Here is a 16,836-nt window from a genome sequence, read left to right as displayed (position 1 = left end):
ACCCTCTCAGCAGGTGGCATACTGGGAAGGAGAAATGCTGACCTGCGCAACTAAGATGATAGTGACTACCTCTGAAGGGTGAATGGACCCTACGAACAGGAGCAGAGTAAACCAAGCATTTAATAAATCCACCAGAGGTCACACCTGAGCACTGGCCTGAAATACCACCTAGCCTCCTAGTGTTTAGCCACTGTCTGCGGCAAGGAGATAGAAATATATTGAGATGGATGATATCCCAGCGAGTCTTTGAACCACATTTGGAAGCTGGAGGAAAGGTGGCTGTTTGGTGATACAGCTGCAAGAATGGCGGAAACCTTGGTGGGTTTGAAGGGGAATCTGACGTTCTTTGCTCTCTGTTTTGGGAAGTGTTTTTAAATCCAGTTAAAAGAGGAAAAGAAAGGTCATATTTAACAAAACAAAGATAGCTACCGTCTAAACACTTACCCATCCTATTCTATTTTTAAAAGTAAAAATCTTTCATAGATGTTTTGTCCTTCATCTTGGCTATAGCTAATTACTTCCCAGGCGGATGCTAATGTGTGCTGGGACGCCACGCCGAGTCATTATCAGCAGATCTGACCCTCTGAATATTCAGACGCCTTATATTTTCCACTGACTACACATCTTGGCTGCGGAGGGGGAGCAGGCGGAAAGAATCACTAGCCTGAGGCTCAAACGGAGCTTACCTGGTGTCATGGCTGCATGCAACATTGTCCTCCACGAGAAAGAGCTCGCTGTTTGGCTCCTGACGGCACTCGGGAGACGCAGCGTTCCGCCATCAGAACGGCTTTCTATTGATCTTGAGCAGTGCGGCAGATTGCTCCCCAGATCTTGTGACCATTTCTCTGCAAGCTGGGTGAGCTGTGACCCCGGCAAGTGGTCCCACAGGCCGGAGTGAGTGCTACAGGGCTGGAAGCAGATGGCCCTCCTGATGCCACACTGACTCACAGATTGGCTTTAATTGCCGATGCTGATCATTAGCCCGATGGGTCTGCGGAGGCCGGGCCACTCCACGAGTCGCAGGCCTAAAAATAGGGCCCGACGACTGGAAGCGTGAGCTTACACACTTGAATGACCGTGCAACAGTACATCTTGGACTCGCTCACTTGAAAGCACAGAGACACAAAGGCGACGCTTAAGGATTGCTTTTGAAGACGTGAAAAGCGAGGGACTTTCTGTGCTTTCCTGTCCGCTTCTCTTGACAGTTTGCAGCCCGCACACACATGGCACATGCAGGCTCTCTGAGCTCCGGGGTCCATGATGCCATGACGCCATTCCCAGCGGTGAGTGTTCACGGTTGACGTCAGTGGACAGCACTCTAGGTCGTGGCCTCTCTTCTTCTGTGGGCGCAGTCATAAATCTACAGTGCTGCAAGATCGGCTTTGTTCTCTATTAACTGCTCTGTTTTATGTACAGTGCCATGAAAGAAAAAAAAGTTCTCCAACAGATTTTTTTCTGTTCTCTTTTTTTTTCACCATCAAACATAGATCTTTACTCTAGAATTCCTACTTTGAAAGCTGCTGTTTAATTTATCTATTAAATCATTCCAGGAGTCCACAGTACCTGGAGTTTGCAACATTGATTCTTGCTGAAGATAGTTTCAGAGATAAGCATGGTCTGTATATCGTCTGAGCCAATGAGTTAAGGCTGTGCTGTGATGGGGGCTTCCATCTTTGAGCAACGACTTTCTTCACTGCAATTAGTCCAGCTTAGTTCTCCTAACCCACTCCGTCAAGTTCAGCTGTGAGTCATCATTTAACAAATGTACACTGAGTTCCGGGGGAAAGCAGCTACTGCCATTTTATAAATACAACATATTGCTTTGGTCCCTAAATCCTAGATCTTTGGACAATCCCAGACAGTGTGAATAAAAGAGACCAAAGTCCCCGGCGGGAAGAATGAGCAGAACGGATGTGGTTCTGCACTGATTTTGTGCCAAATGACTGGCGTCAAATAAGCTCTGTGACAGAATATCATATGTTTATATGAGGATTAGGATTCTTTGAAGTTTTTTTCCCACACTTTAATCTTTTTGATCCTGAAGAAAATTTTACTGAACTCAATATATATAAAACAGTGCTCTACATACTAAGCGATAAAAGCTTCCCAGAACTCCCTGGATCCTGAAAAAGATGATGACCTCACTTCAGGATTTTTAGACATTTGTTGTGAATTGGAACTCTGTGAATAAACTGAATTGAATCTAATTTTACACTGGCTTCCTGTTGCTCAGAGAATGAACTTAAAAAAATTTACTTTAAAACAAACAAAAAAAGTTTATAAATCACTGAATGACATGGCACCAAAATAAAGATCTGTTGTCATTGTATCAACCTTCCAGACCAATCAGGTGTTCTGTTTCAATAATGCCCTGCATCCCCCAAAACCAGAACCAAACACGGAGAAGCAGCATTCAGCTTCTACTCACCACAAATCTGGAACAAACTTCCAGAAAACTGCAAAGATGCTGAAACACTGAGTTCCTTTAAATCAAGACTGAAGGCCCACCTGTTTAGATCTGAATTTGGTTAGTAGTAAGTGGAATATTGATTGATATATTCATAGATTTGCTTGATGAATTTGGTGATGGCGTTTGACTAAATTTAATGTTAATTGCATGTTTCATAATTGGTTACTGCATTGTGTTTTTATGGTGTAAAGCACTTTGAACTGTCTTGTTACTGAAATGTTCTCTACAAAAAAACTTGACTTGACTTATGACCTATGAGTGATTTTACCAGTCACTCCTGGGAACGTTCACCACTCTCCCATGTTTCCTCAGTTTGTGGATAAAAGCTCTCACTGTTGTTCACTTGAATCCCAAACCATTAGAAATGGCTTTGTGTTCTTGAAAGTCTTCAGATTGTGTTTTTTGAGATTTTGAGCATATTTTATGTTGTCAGAGAGGTTCTAGTTAGGTCACTTCCTGATAAAGATACAAGTCTGGCAATTTTCCGACTTTGGTATAGCTTGTGAAATTGAATGTAGCTTTCCAAAAAATGTGACTAGTAAAAGTTAATTTATGATTTAACAGTTTAAAAGCAAAAACAGCAGAAATCCGTGATGGATTCAACAAGCGCGGCAGCATTTAACCAGGATGTTTCGTACCACCACTGCCTTTCTTTTTAAGCCCTTTTCTGCTCTGGTTTAACTCTCTCTGTGTCGTGTGCTGCCAGTGTGGCTTCTCTTGCTCTGCGCGGACAGTTCCCAGGTCACATGCACGTCCACGTGCATCACCTCTGTCGGTGGCCGTCTTTATAAAAAAAAAAAACTCCCTCTGCTGTCTTACACCGGCAGCGCTGAGGTGAAAGAGGAACCCCACCTCATTTACCCAGGTCTTAACTCACCCCGGGACGGCAGATACATCCTCACACGCCGAGGCAGACGCTCTGTGGCCATGGAGACCCACAGTCCTGGCTCCTGTGGCGGGGAAGATGAGCTGCTGTAAGAGGCAGAGTGGCAACACTAAAGCTCATTATGCCTCCGCTGCTGCACTGCTGGTCCAGAAATGAAACCCGAGCCGCCCTGCTACATCCGCGGCTGCCACCTTTGGACACTGCTGGAGAGCAGCAGCAGCAGAGGACAACATGTGTGTCTGCGAGACAGCGCTCTCTGTCTGCTGCCTGTTGTTTTGATGCCACCCACTGTTTGAGAGCTTCGAGCTCGGCGAGCTGGTCGCTTGCTGGGACTCCACACAGCTGCCCCCTCCATTCCCTCTATCCCTCCATCTTCCCCTCCTGCTGACTGTGCTAATAGCCCTCCAGTTGCTCGGCTCCACTCTTTTCCCAGCGGACTGACATATGGATTCATACACATCTACTCATAATCATGGTTTAAAGCCCTCTGCATCCCTCCGCTCGATGTGGAAAGATTGTTTGCAGCTCCAGTGATCAAATGGAAGCCAGTGTTGCGGCGCTATTTTTGGGTCAGGCCACATTTTTACCCTGCCTGCACCCTGGTATGTGGAGCAGTGCTAGATTGTGTAATGTAGAGCACGGAGCTGGCCGAAATAGCAGGAAATGTCTTAGTTCTTAGTTTGACATCACATCTGCAAAGCTGTTTACTGCTCTGTCTCCTCCGAGTCTTACTAACATTGAATGTTTCTGTTAGCCTGTGTGTTTTAGAAAACTCCGCGCCTCTTGAATGTTATTCACTTACCAGCTACAAACTTCTTATTTTCTCTGATTTTGTGTCACAGGCCAACATGCAGTAGCAGATTTTGCTTAATTTTCCTTATAAATTAGAATCTAAAAAGCTTAGCATGCTTTCATGTTAAGAGTAGTTTACCATTTCCCTTTAGAAATCATGTAATTAGTAACCAGAATTCATTCCGATTATTACTGCCTGTTCTGTGCTGGGTGTGATAGAGAATAATTCTCTGGTCAGATGAGATTAAAATGAAACTTTGTGACTACTCACTGAAGTTTGTAGCTGTGGACTGATAAAGTGTGAAAAGGCTCAACTGTTTAACCAGCGCAGAGGTAGCTTGAAAGTTAAAATGACATTTTATGTACCCGCTTTCATTTGAAGAGACCTGAAATTACCCCCGTCATCTGTCTCGTCCTCTCCAACCCCCACAACCAGCAGATAAACATTAAAATGCATAAAACATTAAGGCTGTTTACTTGGACTCTAATGAGAGGAGGCTTAGGTAGTCTAGTTTAATTAGTATGATTGGCTCCACGGGGACCACCCGGGCAGGGGCATAACAACTGATTCACTCGGAGCTCACAGGACCGTTTCATTCTGTCTGAGCGTCGGGAGCCGATGTCAGAGGAGATTGGACTGCAGAGATGTGTTACTTTCACTGAGCAAAGGTTGGAAGGCAGCACTGCAGTTAAATGCACTGAAGCAGACCATTACATAAGCACCACTGCAAGGTCAGACATCTGTGTCCCCCTCACTGTCTGTCTCTTTCTGTTTAAGTCACAATCACACAGCGTTGGTGTTAAGGCTCCTGCCACAGTTTCAACAACCAGATGGCTGTAATTTTGCTTTGTTTTTGCTGTCAGTTCAGGCGTTTTCTTGCTGTTTCTTGCCTCTTATTGTTTCTCTCCACTTTAAGTTTAACGTGTCCACGTGAGTGGCTGACGGCAATATTGGGGCCTGTGTGTTTGTATCAGTTCCCCAGCTTAGGAACAGTTTCCTTTTATACTCAAGTGCGTGGGAAGAAGTACAAAGAAGAGGTCGAAAGTGTGGCTGCACTTCAATAAAGAGCCTAGTTTGTCCTCTTTGATGCTATGCTGCCACACACTCAAGCTACAAAGAAGCGGCACGCTTGCCACGGAGAGCTAAAGCAAAAGATGAAAAGCTTTTCTCGAACATAGCACATCACCAGAGCCGCAGAAACAACATCCGTGCTTTATTTTGTAAAATATTTTGGTTGCATTAGGTGCTAAATACAAGGTGGTCAAGATGAATTTAAGATTTCATCACAATATTTTGTGTTATTTATTTTCATAGCATCAAAAGTGACAATAAAAATAGCACCTTAGACACAAATACTGGTCTTTGAAACCAGACCAATTTCAAAAGTCTTCAGGACAAAAGAAAGTGTTATTCTTAACACTAACTGCTTTTAATAATTTTCTCAAATCTATTGATATTTATTGATTCAGTAGTTTTCTCCACTGTAGCAACAGTGGAGAAAACTGCAAAAAGACAACGACAACACAGTCAGTTTTCGAGGTCTTCAGGCACCAATTCGAATTCATATTTGTCATTGTAAATCAAAATTCTTACCATAATGAAGATAAATGCCCATTTCTACCATCAAATCAACGTTAAAGTGAGAATGGTCAAGGTTCTTTTACTAAATGAATCCTCACCTGGTCTGCATATTAACAAACGTAACCTCTGACCTGTTTATGATGGAAAGCAGAGGAATTTCTTTTAAAAAAAACTACCAGGTAGAGGCTTTAAAAGACACACCCGCACAAAAATATTCCTTTATTAGGTTATGGCTTCCTATTTTTTTTAACAGCATTCACTCATCCATCTCTGCTTTTGTTCTGCTGGATAAAACGGTATGATTTGACACAACAAACATTTTTTCCCCAGGGTGTTTCTGTACACTTGCCCAGTTGAAACTTCACCAAATGTATCTCTTTCCAGGGCTCGTCGTTTTGTTCAAAGGTGTGCGATATTAGGGCAATCAGCTGCCACAAAGCCGGGCTTTGCTGTGCTCCGAGCTAACTCCACTCCTGTGATTGACTATTTCTCTCTACAATCAAAAGCCATGAGGTCTTTAATAGCAAAGGATTACTGTGCCAAATAGTTTCATTACACACAGAACGGGTTAGCACAGGTTTAAAAAGGGAGAGCTCCAGCTTAAGCACAGAGAATGGAAGAAATGACACAGTTGCACACATAAACACAGCATTCAAGCTCGTTTAGAATCAAATAGCAAAACGAAACAAACTGAAAATTAAAGGGTTTTGGTGGAGACCTAGTAGGAATTTGCCTATTTTGGGCACCTGAAACTTTTTTTTTTCAAAAGAGATCGTTCATTGTCAAATATTGTGAATTGGATTAACACGTTTTATCACATCACAGCCACGAATAAATAAATTTAAAAAACTGCTGGTAACCCTGAAAGCACCATCCCTGTTGTGATCCACTAGTGGCAGCATCATTCTGTGGGTGTGCTATTCCTCAGCAAGAAGAGAGAAGCTAATCAGAACTGATCGGAAAGTGGTTGAAGCTAAAAAGGAAAATGTGTCCTTTGTTGGAGATTCACCAACACAAACTGTAAGCATGCAGCCAGAGCTACCAGGGCATGTTTTTGAACCACATAGTCAAAGTACAGCCATACATCTAATTGGGAATGTGAGGAAAAAACTGGGAAAGTGATCCTTAACCTATTTTGCAAAAGAAAAATATGAAAAAAAAAAGTCAGTGTCTAGATATTTAAAGCTAGTAGAGAAGAATTTGCTGAATACAAAAGCATGGAGCTTTTTCTTTCACTTCACATGTATCCATAAAATACTGTGTTAATCTATCAAACAAAATTAGATAGAAATAAATTGAATGTGTGGTTGTAATGTGAACATTCAATTTGTATAAATACTTTTTCTAGGCGCCATATGTGGCCCATTTAATTTAGGTTGTTGATACTGTACCGGTTCTGTATCTGCCGTTGTACAGTAGCTCCTCTGAAAAAGAACAACCTTTATCGTACTTTGTCAGCAGGTGTCTCTACTCCTGCATGAATCTCTTTAGAGGCTAGCTTGTTTTGATTGACTCGCTGACATACTACAAACCAGACTCTTACAGCATCACTGACTTCATGGAGCATTTCCATCTTTCTGCTAATTTACTCGTTTGGTTGTTTCCAGTTTCTTCATCATCCCTCGCCTTCGTTACAGCATCCTGTTCCCTGTGTGACCTTTGTGGCTCGCAGATCGAATCCAAACACCAACAGACACACAGAAATATTAATTTGAATGATTGACAAGCAACCAGCTCTGTTAATCGAGTTATGCTTATTCTGATTAGGCTTCTTAATGTGAGTAAGATAACCTGGTTAAGGTGTTTACACGACGGTCGCAATAATATGCGTATTGCATTAGTATGGTTCTAATTGAATTAGGCTCATGCATGTAAATGCTCTTTCTCTCTTGGTTTGGCTCCTTTCCAAGCCTTCTTGTTTTTTTTTTTATGTAAGAGGAAATCACAGGGTATACTGCAGGCCTCAGTTGATCAGAGGAGAGGTGAGACACCACCATGTGTGCAGCAGTTCACACGAAAGCCACCTGGCTCTCTCCAGCTCTGATTTATGCCTTTGATAACAACCCAGAGAAGCTTTCAACAACAACAAAGTGGCACAGAGAGACGACAACAATGGGGCAGTTGTCAGTCTGGAGATGAAAAGATGTCTTACAAGCCGACTCGGGTCTTTTGTAACTTTGACAAATATTTTCTGTCCTTTTGTTTTCCTTCATTTGTCTCCTTGTGTTTCTCTATATTTAACAGGGGTTATTGGTGAAGGAAAGAAATGTGAAGTGGAGTCAGTTTCCCATCTCTGACAGTCTGCCTCCCTCATCCTGTGAGGAGACGGCAGTGTGCTTCACTGCCTCGGCTGTGACTTATCAACAGACTTATTTCCGCTGGCTTGTCCTGCTTAGTGTCATACAGTGCCTAGAAAAAAGAAAATAGCGAAAAAAAAAGCCATTCGCCTCATGTTTGACATATATTCACTATCAAATTTAGCATTAAAATCTGTCACTTCTTTCTGTGTTTGGGTTTAGTAACTTTAAAAAGCGTGAGGTAAACATTGTGCAGAGGGAGAATTGTTCCCAGTGTCACTGATCTGTTATATAAACAGTTGGCACAATATGTAGCAAAACCCATCAATAATTTAGCTGCAGTCCAGTAATTCAAATGTAACAAAGAATATGGATATGCTTTTTTTTGGAAATATTCTTCTTTGACTGCATTTAGTTTAGAAATTATCTGAATATGTCAAACAAACCCAATTTTTAGAGTTTAGCCCAATTTAAGTAATGCAATGTCTTGCTGTCAGGCTAGCCTTCATACAAAGTCGCTCCAAGCTCTTCAAAATAAGAGAACTTCCTATTTCCGTTCAGGAGCTCAACACTAACTGGTGTTAACATATTTTCACAGTTTTTACTTAAATGTAGCCTATTAAAATATGAGCAAGTCACACCATTTAATAAGAGCCATTTTGAAAAGATCTACATGTTAAATGTTGATGTGATAAATTAGGCCTAACGATAGATATTTGAATTAACTACTCAATCTGCAATAAACTTGTCAACATATCTATAAGTAGTCATGAATTGCTTACTAAAATATCCAGATCATATTCAAAAGTGAAGTGTAAATTACAAATGTACTTCAGTTAGATTTATTTTATAGGATTTGTTGAGGGTGCTAATAGACAGGGCATCAAGAATTATACAGACAGGCATTTTCAAACGGAATTTTTTTTATCTTCTCAAAATGCCTTTTATAATTTAATGTGATCTTGTTGTCTGACATTCTGTCAAAAAATGATCTGAGCACCTGAGTCCAGGCCAGTGTGTCTCATTATCCTCCATCTTTGCCCACTTGTCCCCTCTCATCTTCCGTTTCTTCTCGTCCTACTTGCTCTTCTCTGTTCATCTGTGTCACTCCTTCTGTCTTGCCCCTGCGATCGACTGTAGCCTCAGGCTCAAAGGCTTGTTCACCAGCCTCTTTTCTAAAAACAGCCTGCTGCATTAAGCAGCTTTGCTCAAAACGCTGGCTTTCCAGCACGTCAACTGTTTTTAAGACCAGTCCAAAACCAAACATACTGAGCCTGTTTGAGGGCTGTCTCTACTATTAGCTCTTTTTAACTTGTAGGTTTTTTTTAATTATGTCTAGTAGCCAAAATTGAATCATGGGAAACGATAGGATAGTTTGCAACTTCAACGGCTTTTTTTCCTCTTTGTGTTACAAATTCACGGCCATCTTTGAGCATTTTGATCTATATGGCCTCTGTAGACATGTCTTCTGTCCCTGGGCTTGTCCTGTGCATTAGACAGTTGACAGTCTCCTTATAGCAGAAATGAGAGGAGTGCTCTGTGACTGATGGAGCTCCTTTGTCACTGACAGGGGAGCTGCTGCTGGCAGTTTGGGGCCAAAGAACAGTACAGATTACATTAACATCAGTCAAGCTGTTGTCAGACAAGTAGGACATAAATAGGACCTTATTGATGCATAATGCAACAACTTTTCAACTTGACGTTTTTTCAGTAATAGAATGAGAAAGTGAGTCTGTAGCTAAAATGGCAATATGCCAGAAAGGATTTGCAAATAAGTACCGTACATATATATATATATATGTATATATATATATATATATATATAGAGAGAGAGAGAGAGAGAGATCTCTGGAAAAAATTAAGAGACCACTTAAAATGATCAGTGTCTTTGATTTGACTTTTTATGGGTATATGTGTGAGTAAAATTAACATTGTTTTTTTTATTTTATGAACTGCTGACAAAGTGTCTCCAAAAATCCAAGCAAAAATTTTGTATTTATTTGCAGAAAATGAGAAATGGTCAAAATAACAAAAAAGATGCAGTGCTTTCAGACGTCAAATAATGCAAAGAAAACAAATTCATATTCATTTAGAAAAAACAATACTAATGTTTTAACTCAGGAAGAGTTAAAAAATCAATATTTGGTGTAATAATCATGAGGTTTTCAATGGGGTTCAGTGCAGTCGTCTCTTAATTTTTTCCAGCGTATATATATATATATATATATATATATATATATATATATATATATATATATATATATATATATATACATGTATATATGTACATACACATGTATAGTTAGCATCAGGAGACCGTCTGTATGGGAATGGCAGTGGTTGAGTTCGAGGGTTTGTCTGCAGGAGTTAACAAAATAATCAAAACTATGTGTGCAGGAAATGGCATTTGGCAATTTTGTTGTCAAAAAGCCAGCTTGCAAACATATTTTCTAATATTACCGTATCAGTTGTTATTAATTTGACCAGCTCACCACCACGTTTTCTCTACTTCGCTGAATATCATTTTGCTCTTAAAGTGCTTTGACAGCTTTGTAATGGAGAAAACAAAGCTTTTGACCTAGTCTGGCACAAGGAAAAAAAAAAAAAGAAATCCAGGGAAGCCTTGACACAAAAATTGCACTGTGCTGTTTGATCATTACTGACATTGCCCCTACTGTGTCTCTCCTCCTTCTTCAGTACAGTCAGGTTCACAGAGACTCAGAAAATACAGGTGCTGGTGGAGAAAGAACTGGTTTGCCCCTTAGAAAAATACCACTTTCCAGGCTTAAAGGGCCAGTGTGTTTTATGTGCTGTCATGAAAATTGACTCTTATGCGCTTTGACATGGAAATCCATTTTTTAAGAAGCTGGAAATTTATTATACCCTTGAAAAGGATACAGTGCTTTGTAAAAATATTCATACATCTTGAACTTTTTCACCTTTTGTCACTTTACAACCACAAGCTGTTAGAGATTTTACTGGGATTTTACGTGACAGGGGGGAAAAACTCACTATATAGTCATTCGGCATTTTCTCCAAGTGGCATATGTTTGTATGCAGCTTCTTTTTTCTAATATTTTTGAACAAGATTTGGTGTAACCAACTACCTTCATTTTATTGGAGAATAGAGTCTACCTGTCAGTAGTTTATTCATACTAAAGAAAGGCCTCAGAGCTTTTTTTTAGAGAACATTGGTGAACAAAAACTATCATGAAGACGAAGGAACAGAGCAGACAGATCAAGGAGAATGTTGTGGAGATTTAAAGCAGACTTAGGTTAAAAAGCAATATTATTAGCTTTGAATATCTCGGATCAATGTTCAGCACTATAAAATTCCAAAGCTATAGCCGTCTACCTGATTTAACAGGATGGGATCCCAAGATAACTTTGGAGGAGAAACCTGTTGACAGGACAACTGTTAGCTGTACAATCCACAATTGTGGCCTTTATGAAAGAATATTAAAATTGGTGAATATTTCAGGAAATCCGATCAAAGTCCTGCTTTCAATATCCAGCAAGAAATGTAGCAAGCACTTGGAACAAGGTTTGTGGTTGCAGCTTAAAGTGTAAAAAAGTCACGGTATTCTGAATAGTATTGCAAAGCACTGTTTACATGGCCAAAGAAAAAGCTTTTTGGTGAAAGAATCAGTTTATTGGAGTCTTTGTGGACAAACTGTAATTCATTTGCTTCAAAAGGGACAGCCTGGGAATTTCCTGACCGTCCTCGTCTTTCTTTGCGCTCTAATCTTTCTTCCTTTCCGTGTACACTCCTGAGGAAGCTCTGAGTTTGCGTGCTGCAGGCTTGGGGGGGGGGGGGTTCAGAGAGGAGAAAAGGGGGGGAGCTGAGGACAGTTCCCCGGAGTCCGGACACCAAGGCCCCCGGGCCTCCGCAGCTCATAAACAGATGTGTCCTTGTCCCCAGCCAAGCGCAGCCACTCATGGCAAAGCAGGGACCCAATAATTGTGAAGAATTGAAAGCTAAATATTGGCTTTATCTCCTCAGTAATAAAAGGGCCATGAAATTGATTTAATGCTGCAGCGCTTCTCTTGGGTGGCTTCTTACAGCGCGAGTGCAAAACAATGAGCAGCAGCCATCTATTAATTAACCCACCTAATCCTGCAAAGTTAATCTCTCACCACAACTTTGCCCGCAACTAACTTCCGAGCCACTGGGTCTATTGGGGGTGTCATGACAATGGCGGTGAGGAGAAGATAGATTCAGCACTTAGGAAAAAAGGAGGATGGGGTGGGGGGTGGAGAGTGGGTGTGCGCCGCTCCGCAGAGCAACCTTGTTGGACACTGTTGTTCAGATGTGAGGGTGCGTGGCCAACATTGGTACAGTGTTAAAAGTTAAAACAGGTATCGTTTGAGCGGGGATTTTGGATTCGGCTGCAGCAGCACAAAGACAACTGACTTCAGTCGCCTTCTTCTTGGCTTTCGTCCACGCCGTTGCTGCTGTCGCCAGTTTCATATTCGCTCCCGAGCTGTCAGACAGTCGGCAGGGAAAGCGCCGTGTCTTTTTCTTCTTCACCTGCCCGCCGGTCGCAGCACGACAGCGCCTCACACCCAACACGCTCGCTCGGCGAGACGTTGTGACCGCCGAGTTGTGAATTACCTCCTTCTCAGCTGGCTGATGAAAAGCTACGTGTTTTTCTCTTTGGCTGCGGCTCATCTGACCCTGCCCTCTCACCCCTTCATCATCTCATTGGTCTTTTTATTTTTTTTTCCGTAAGCCTCTCTTCTACCAGAGGCGGCGGAACAAAGCAGGCTCAGAAAATAGGTCACCTGCTGGTGCTCCTTTCACCTCCACAGCAATCGAAAAAATGTATCCTCAAAGGTGTCCGGTACCATTCAGAGAAAAGCCTAAACCCCCAGCCTTCAACCAGAAATGCGTCCTGGCATGAAGAAGAAACCTCCACATTTAACTGTGAAACAAAAAAACTATGTAGAAAAACTCCAACTGCGAGAATTTGGAGATCTTTTTTTTTTTCTTTGCTAGTGAGGAAAAGAAGCTCCTGTGGAGATAATTTTAGGAGGCTGATTAGGCATAGACGGTGTTGAGCCCAGAGTGAGGAATCTCATCACCACTGCTAATGACATGCCATTCCTGTGCTGAGAGAAGAGCGCGAGCCCTGGGCATGGACTAGCCTCTCTCTCAGCCACCTCTAGCAGTCGTGTTCATTAGGGCCAACGATGTAATTACAATTCACAGATCCTGCTTCGGCTTAATTACACTCTGATTATTGGGCTGATATTTGTTGAAATTATCACACCCTCAGAAAGTGGAGTTATATTTGCAAGAAATTAAACCTTATTTCATAAGTGTGTCTTAAACCGACAATTTGGGACTGATTTGTAAACGTGAATATAAACACGCTTTAAAGCCTTGGAAATGGGGGGGGGAGAAAAAGAGAGAGGTGTTCAGTCGAAACATAAGCTCACAGATGTAAATATGTGAGTGACGGATCATCCGACAGATGCCTCCGTCTGATTGTACGAAGTGTTTTTTCTTGCTCTCTGTATTGTCCACCCGAATAGCCCCAACAGAAAGCAAAAAATGTGGAATGAATTACCCTGGATTATTCAGCATCCATTGAAAGTCGCCATAATTGGGAGCGCTCGGAATAAAATTCACCAATTGTCCCCGGAGGTGGGGCTATTATGGCCGTGTCTGTGCAGCTCAGAAGTGTCTATAGACTTTTATGTGAACAATGTGACATAAACAGCCTCAGAGTCAAATTATTACACAACTGTAATCAGGGACTGAAGTCAGTTTGCTCACAGTTTTCTGCTATACAGCATAAATTTGCCCTTTTAGGGGTGGAAGGTAGCTGAATCTAAAAAATGAAAAGATAAAAATAAAAAAAAATGCAGTACATTAAATAGGTATTTTCCCCTAACAGGTTTCTGTTGTTTTTACTTTTCGTCCGATTACAAAAACAGATTTTGATATCAAACAAAGATGAAGTGTGTAAATGTAAAAAGCTGTTTTGTAAATTATAATTCCTTTGAATTAAGAACGAAAGCAATTCAAACCAAACTATGCAAAACTAAAAGTTATTGCCACCAGGACCTAATGCCATCAAGAGAAACTAACTGGCAATACGTCCTTTTCATCACTGTGGAGGAATTTTGGCCCATTCTTCTTTGCAGAATTGTCTGAATTAAGCCAACATGGACACTGTTGAAGATTCTGCCTCAACATTTCAATCAGATTTTCTTTGGACTTTGACTAGGCAACTCCAAAACGTATATGTTGTGGAGGTTTTAGCCATCCAGAGGTGAAGTTTAAGGCCAGAAACTGATGGGTGCACATTCTTCTTCAGGGTTTTCTGGTTGAGAGCAGACCTCTTGGTGCTGTCAATTATGGCAAGTCTTCCAGGTACCAAAGCACTAATTGAAGCTCTGACCATCACAATACAACCATCATGGTTCAGTGTTAGTGTGATTTTCGTCAGACGTAACAAGACTCACACCTTCAAAAAAAACTCACATTTGTCCCCATCAGTTGACAAATTATTCTCCAAAGTTACTGGTGTTCATTGGGAAGTTTTTTTTTTTTATTGTGAGACAAACTTTACTGATTACTGTGGCATGGAACTGGATGTATTTGTGACCAATCTGAACATGAATCCTCACCTTAACTCAGGCCAGTGCTGTAGTTTGGATCTTGTTCTGGTTTCATATGACTTCCTGGCTGATAATTGATGCTCTCATCACTTTTCCATGTTTCTCTGTTTTTGAATAATACATCTACATGTGGTTCGTTAAAAAACCCCAGACTCAAAAAATATTGAGGTCTTTTAGCCTATGTATTGTTTAGCATGCTTGAATAGCTTCCTTCTCTTAACTTCTAGGTTTGCTCAGGTCATTCTTGTGTGATTTGAAGAATTGCTTGACAACGTAAAAAATTTAAGCACTTAAGTATAAAAAAGAATAAATCTTTCAGGCTGTTGCTAACTAGATGATTGGTTACTCTTGCTAGCTATCTGGATAGCTTTTCCATCTGTCATGGCTAAGTGCAAATTTATCAGCAGTTATCTGGACAAAGTTTGTCAATCACCTGTCTTACCTACTGAAGAATTTTATTTCAGCAAAGTTGTCACTCTCGAGGGAAATACAGCTGAGAAGGAACTCAGGAACCATTCTCTATGGTACAGAACCCATAGAGAATGGAGCCACAGATGCAGCTTGGTGACAAATAAGGGAAGTGATCCAAAAGGAATGGCATTTAATATTTTCATCACTTTCAAAGTAAGAATGCGACAATATCTATAATTACTCTCACAAATAAAAAATTTTCTATATATATTTATATTTAGATGTATATATGTACATGTATAGGCGATTATAATGTACATTTCTGTCATTATACTGGTCTTAAATTTCATTCATAGTGGTCTTTAAAAGTCTTAAATTTGAGTTGGTGAAACCTGCAGAAGCCCTGTCCAAAGAGTGCCAGAACCCCTCTAGAGCAGGTGATCCATTAAAACCCCCTCCTGTTTTCACACACACACCAGGGTTCTGGATGTCACTCCGGACTCTGCAGGTGTCTGCTGGTAGACGTCGCCCCGACATGAACCCCCGGCTCTGAGGGCTGTGTAGCCTGATCCCACGGCTCAGCGTTGGCATCGACGTGGTCCCGTCGCTCGTTCCATGTGCAGGAAGTGATGCGCGTGTGTTTGTGCCCACAGGCTTCCCAGCGACGGCATACGGACCGGTGGCGGCGGCGGCGGTAGCAGCAGCGCGTGGCTCAGGTAGGGGGGCCCGTGGAAGAGGCGGCTACTTGGCGTACCCACAGAGCACAGGGCCAGGTAAACGCTCTGTCCATGTTCTGTGTGGCTGCTGCTCTCTTCAACTTCTCCTGCTCTGCTTCTCCCCATAGACGTAGTTCTCTAAAACCTTAACACAAATAGCAACGACATGTAGCTTTGACTAATTCATAGCTTGACATGTACATTAAAACAATGCAATTTGCTTAAAAGAATAACCTGCGATTTAATTTGGGGTTTGCAAAAATAAAAAAAAATAAAATAAATCAGCCACAACAGAGCAAGTCTTGTACTAAATGTTCCCAGATAATTAGATTTCTATGAGTAATAGATATTTTTTGTCGTTTTAATTTGGCTCGGTTGATGAAATTACAAGCAATCCTTGAAAAAATAATCGTAATAAAATATATGGTGTGATCTAAACTTATTCTTTGAACAACTTTGATTGTAAAAATGTTACAAATTGACCATAAGACAAAAGTATTATAGCTTCTGTCTTTGCAAGTAAATATGGTAGATATGTTTTTTATCATTTGGCATCATTTTATCATCTAATTCACCATAGTTATAGTTCAAGTTATAGTTCATTATCATATTGCACATTGTTTCACTGTATTGGTGGATTTTCTCCATAAAGGTTAAAGCATTGAGGAAATACAATATCAGACAAGTCAGTCATTCTACTTCTTTTCCCATTGTCTTCTTTGTAATCGTTCTTTTTATATCAGATGTCTCCATATTTTAGAGTTAATAGTTGCAAGAATACTCAAACGTTTTCACAATACAACCACAAGTGTCAATGTATCTTGTTGGAGTTTGTTGTAATAGACCAACACAAAGTAGTGCATACTTTTGAAGTGAAAGAAAAATTAAGCATGGTTTTCAAAGATCTTTGCAAATAAGAAAGTGAACTAAAGAGCCTGGTCTGAGTCAATATTTTATAGAACCACTTTTCACAAGTTACATCTTCAACTCCTGTGGGGTTTTCTTTTAGTGACATGGTTCTAACACATTGGTTGATTTAAACGTTGTGTTAT

The 16,836-nt window shown here is 40.9% G+C and overlaps 1 protein-coding gene across 5 annotated transcripts in view; it reads left to right on the top strand.

The window, feature by feature from the left end:
• The window catches only part of msi2b (musashi RNA-binding protein 2b), a 301,650-nt gene that overhangs the window by 251,289 nt on the left and 33,525 nt on the right, over positions 1-16,836 (top strand). For 3 of the 5 annotated variants that reach the window (XM_032576243.1, XM_032576241.1, XM_032576240.1), the window contains exon 11: positions 15,722-15,841. In XM_032576243.1, the coding sequence (XP_032432134.1) occupies positions 15,722-15,841 (120 nt within the window). The remainder of the gene's footprint in view (positions 1-15,721; positions 15,842-16,836) is intronic. The other 2 variants (XM_032576245.1, XM_032576242.1) reach the window with 1 other exon arrangement.

Source organism: Xiphophorus hellerii, chromosome 11 (assembly GCF_003331165.1).
Source record: "Xiphophorus hellerii strain 12219 chromosome 11, Xiphophorus_hellerii-4.1, whole genome shotgun sequence".
Lineage (NCBI taxonomy): Eukaryota > Metazoa > Chordata > Actinopteri > Cyprinodontiformes > Poeciliidae > Xiphophorus > Xiphophorus hellerii.
The sequence above is the reverse complement of the archived record's forward strand: the minus strand, read 5'-3'. Positions and strand labels throughout refer to the sequence as shown.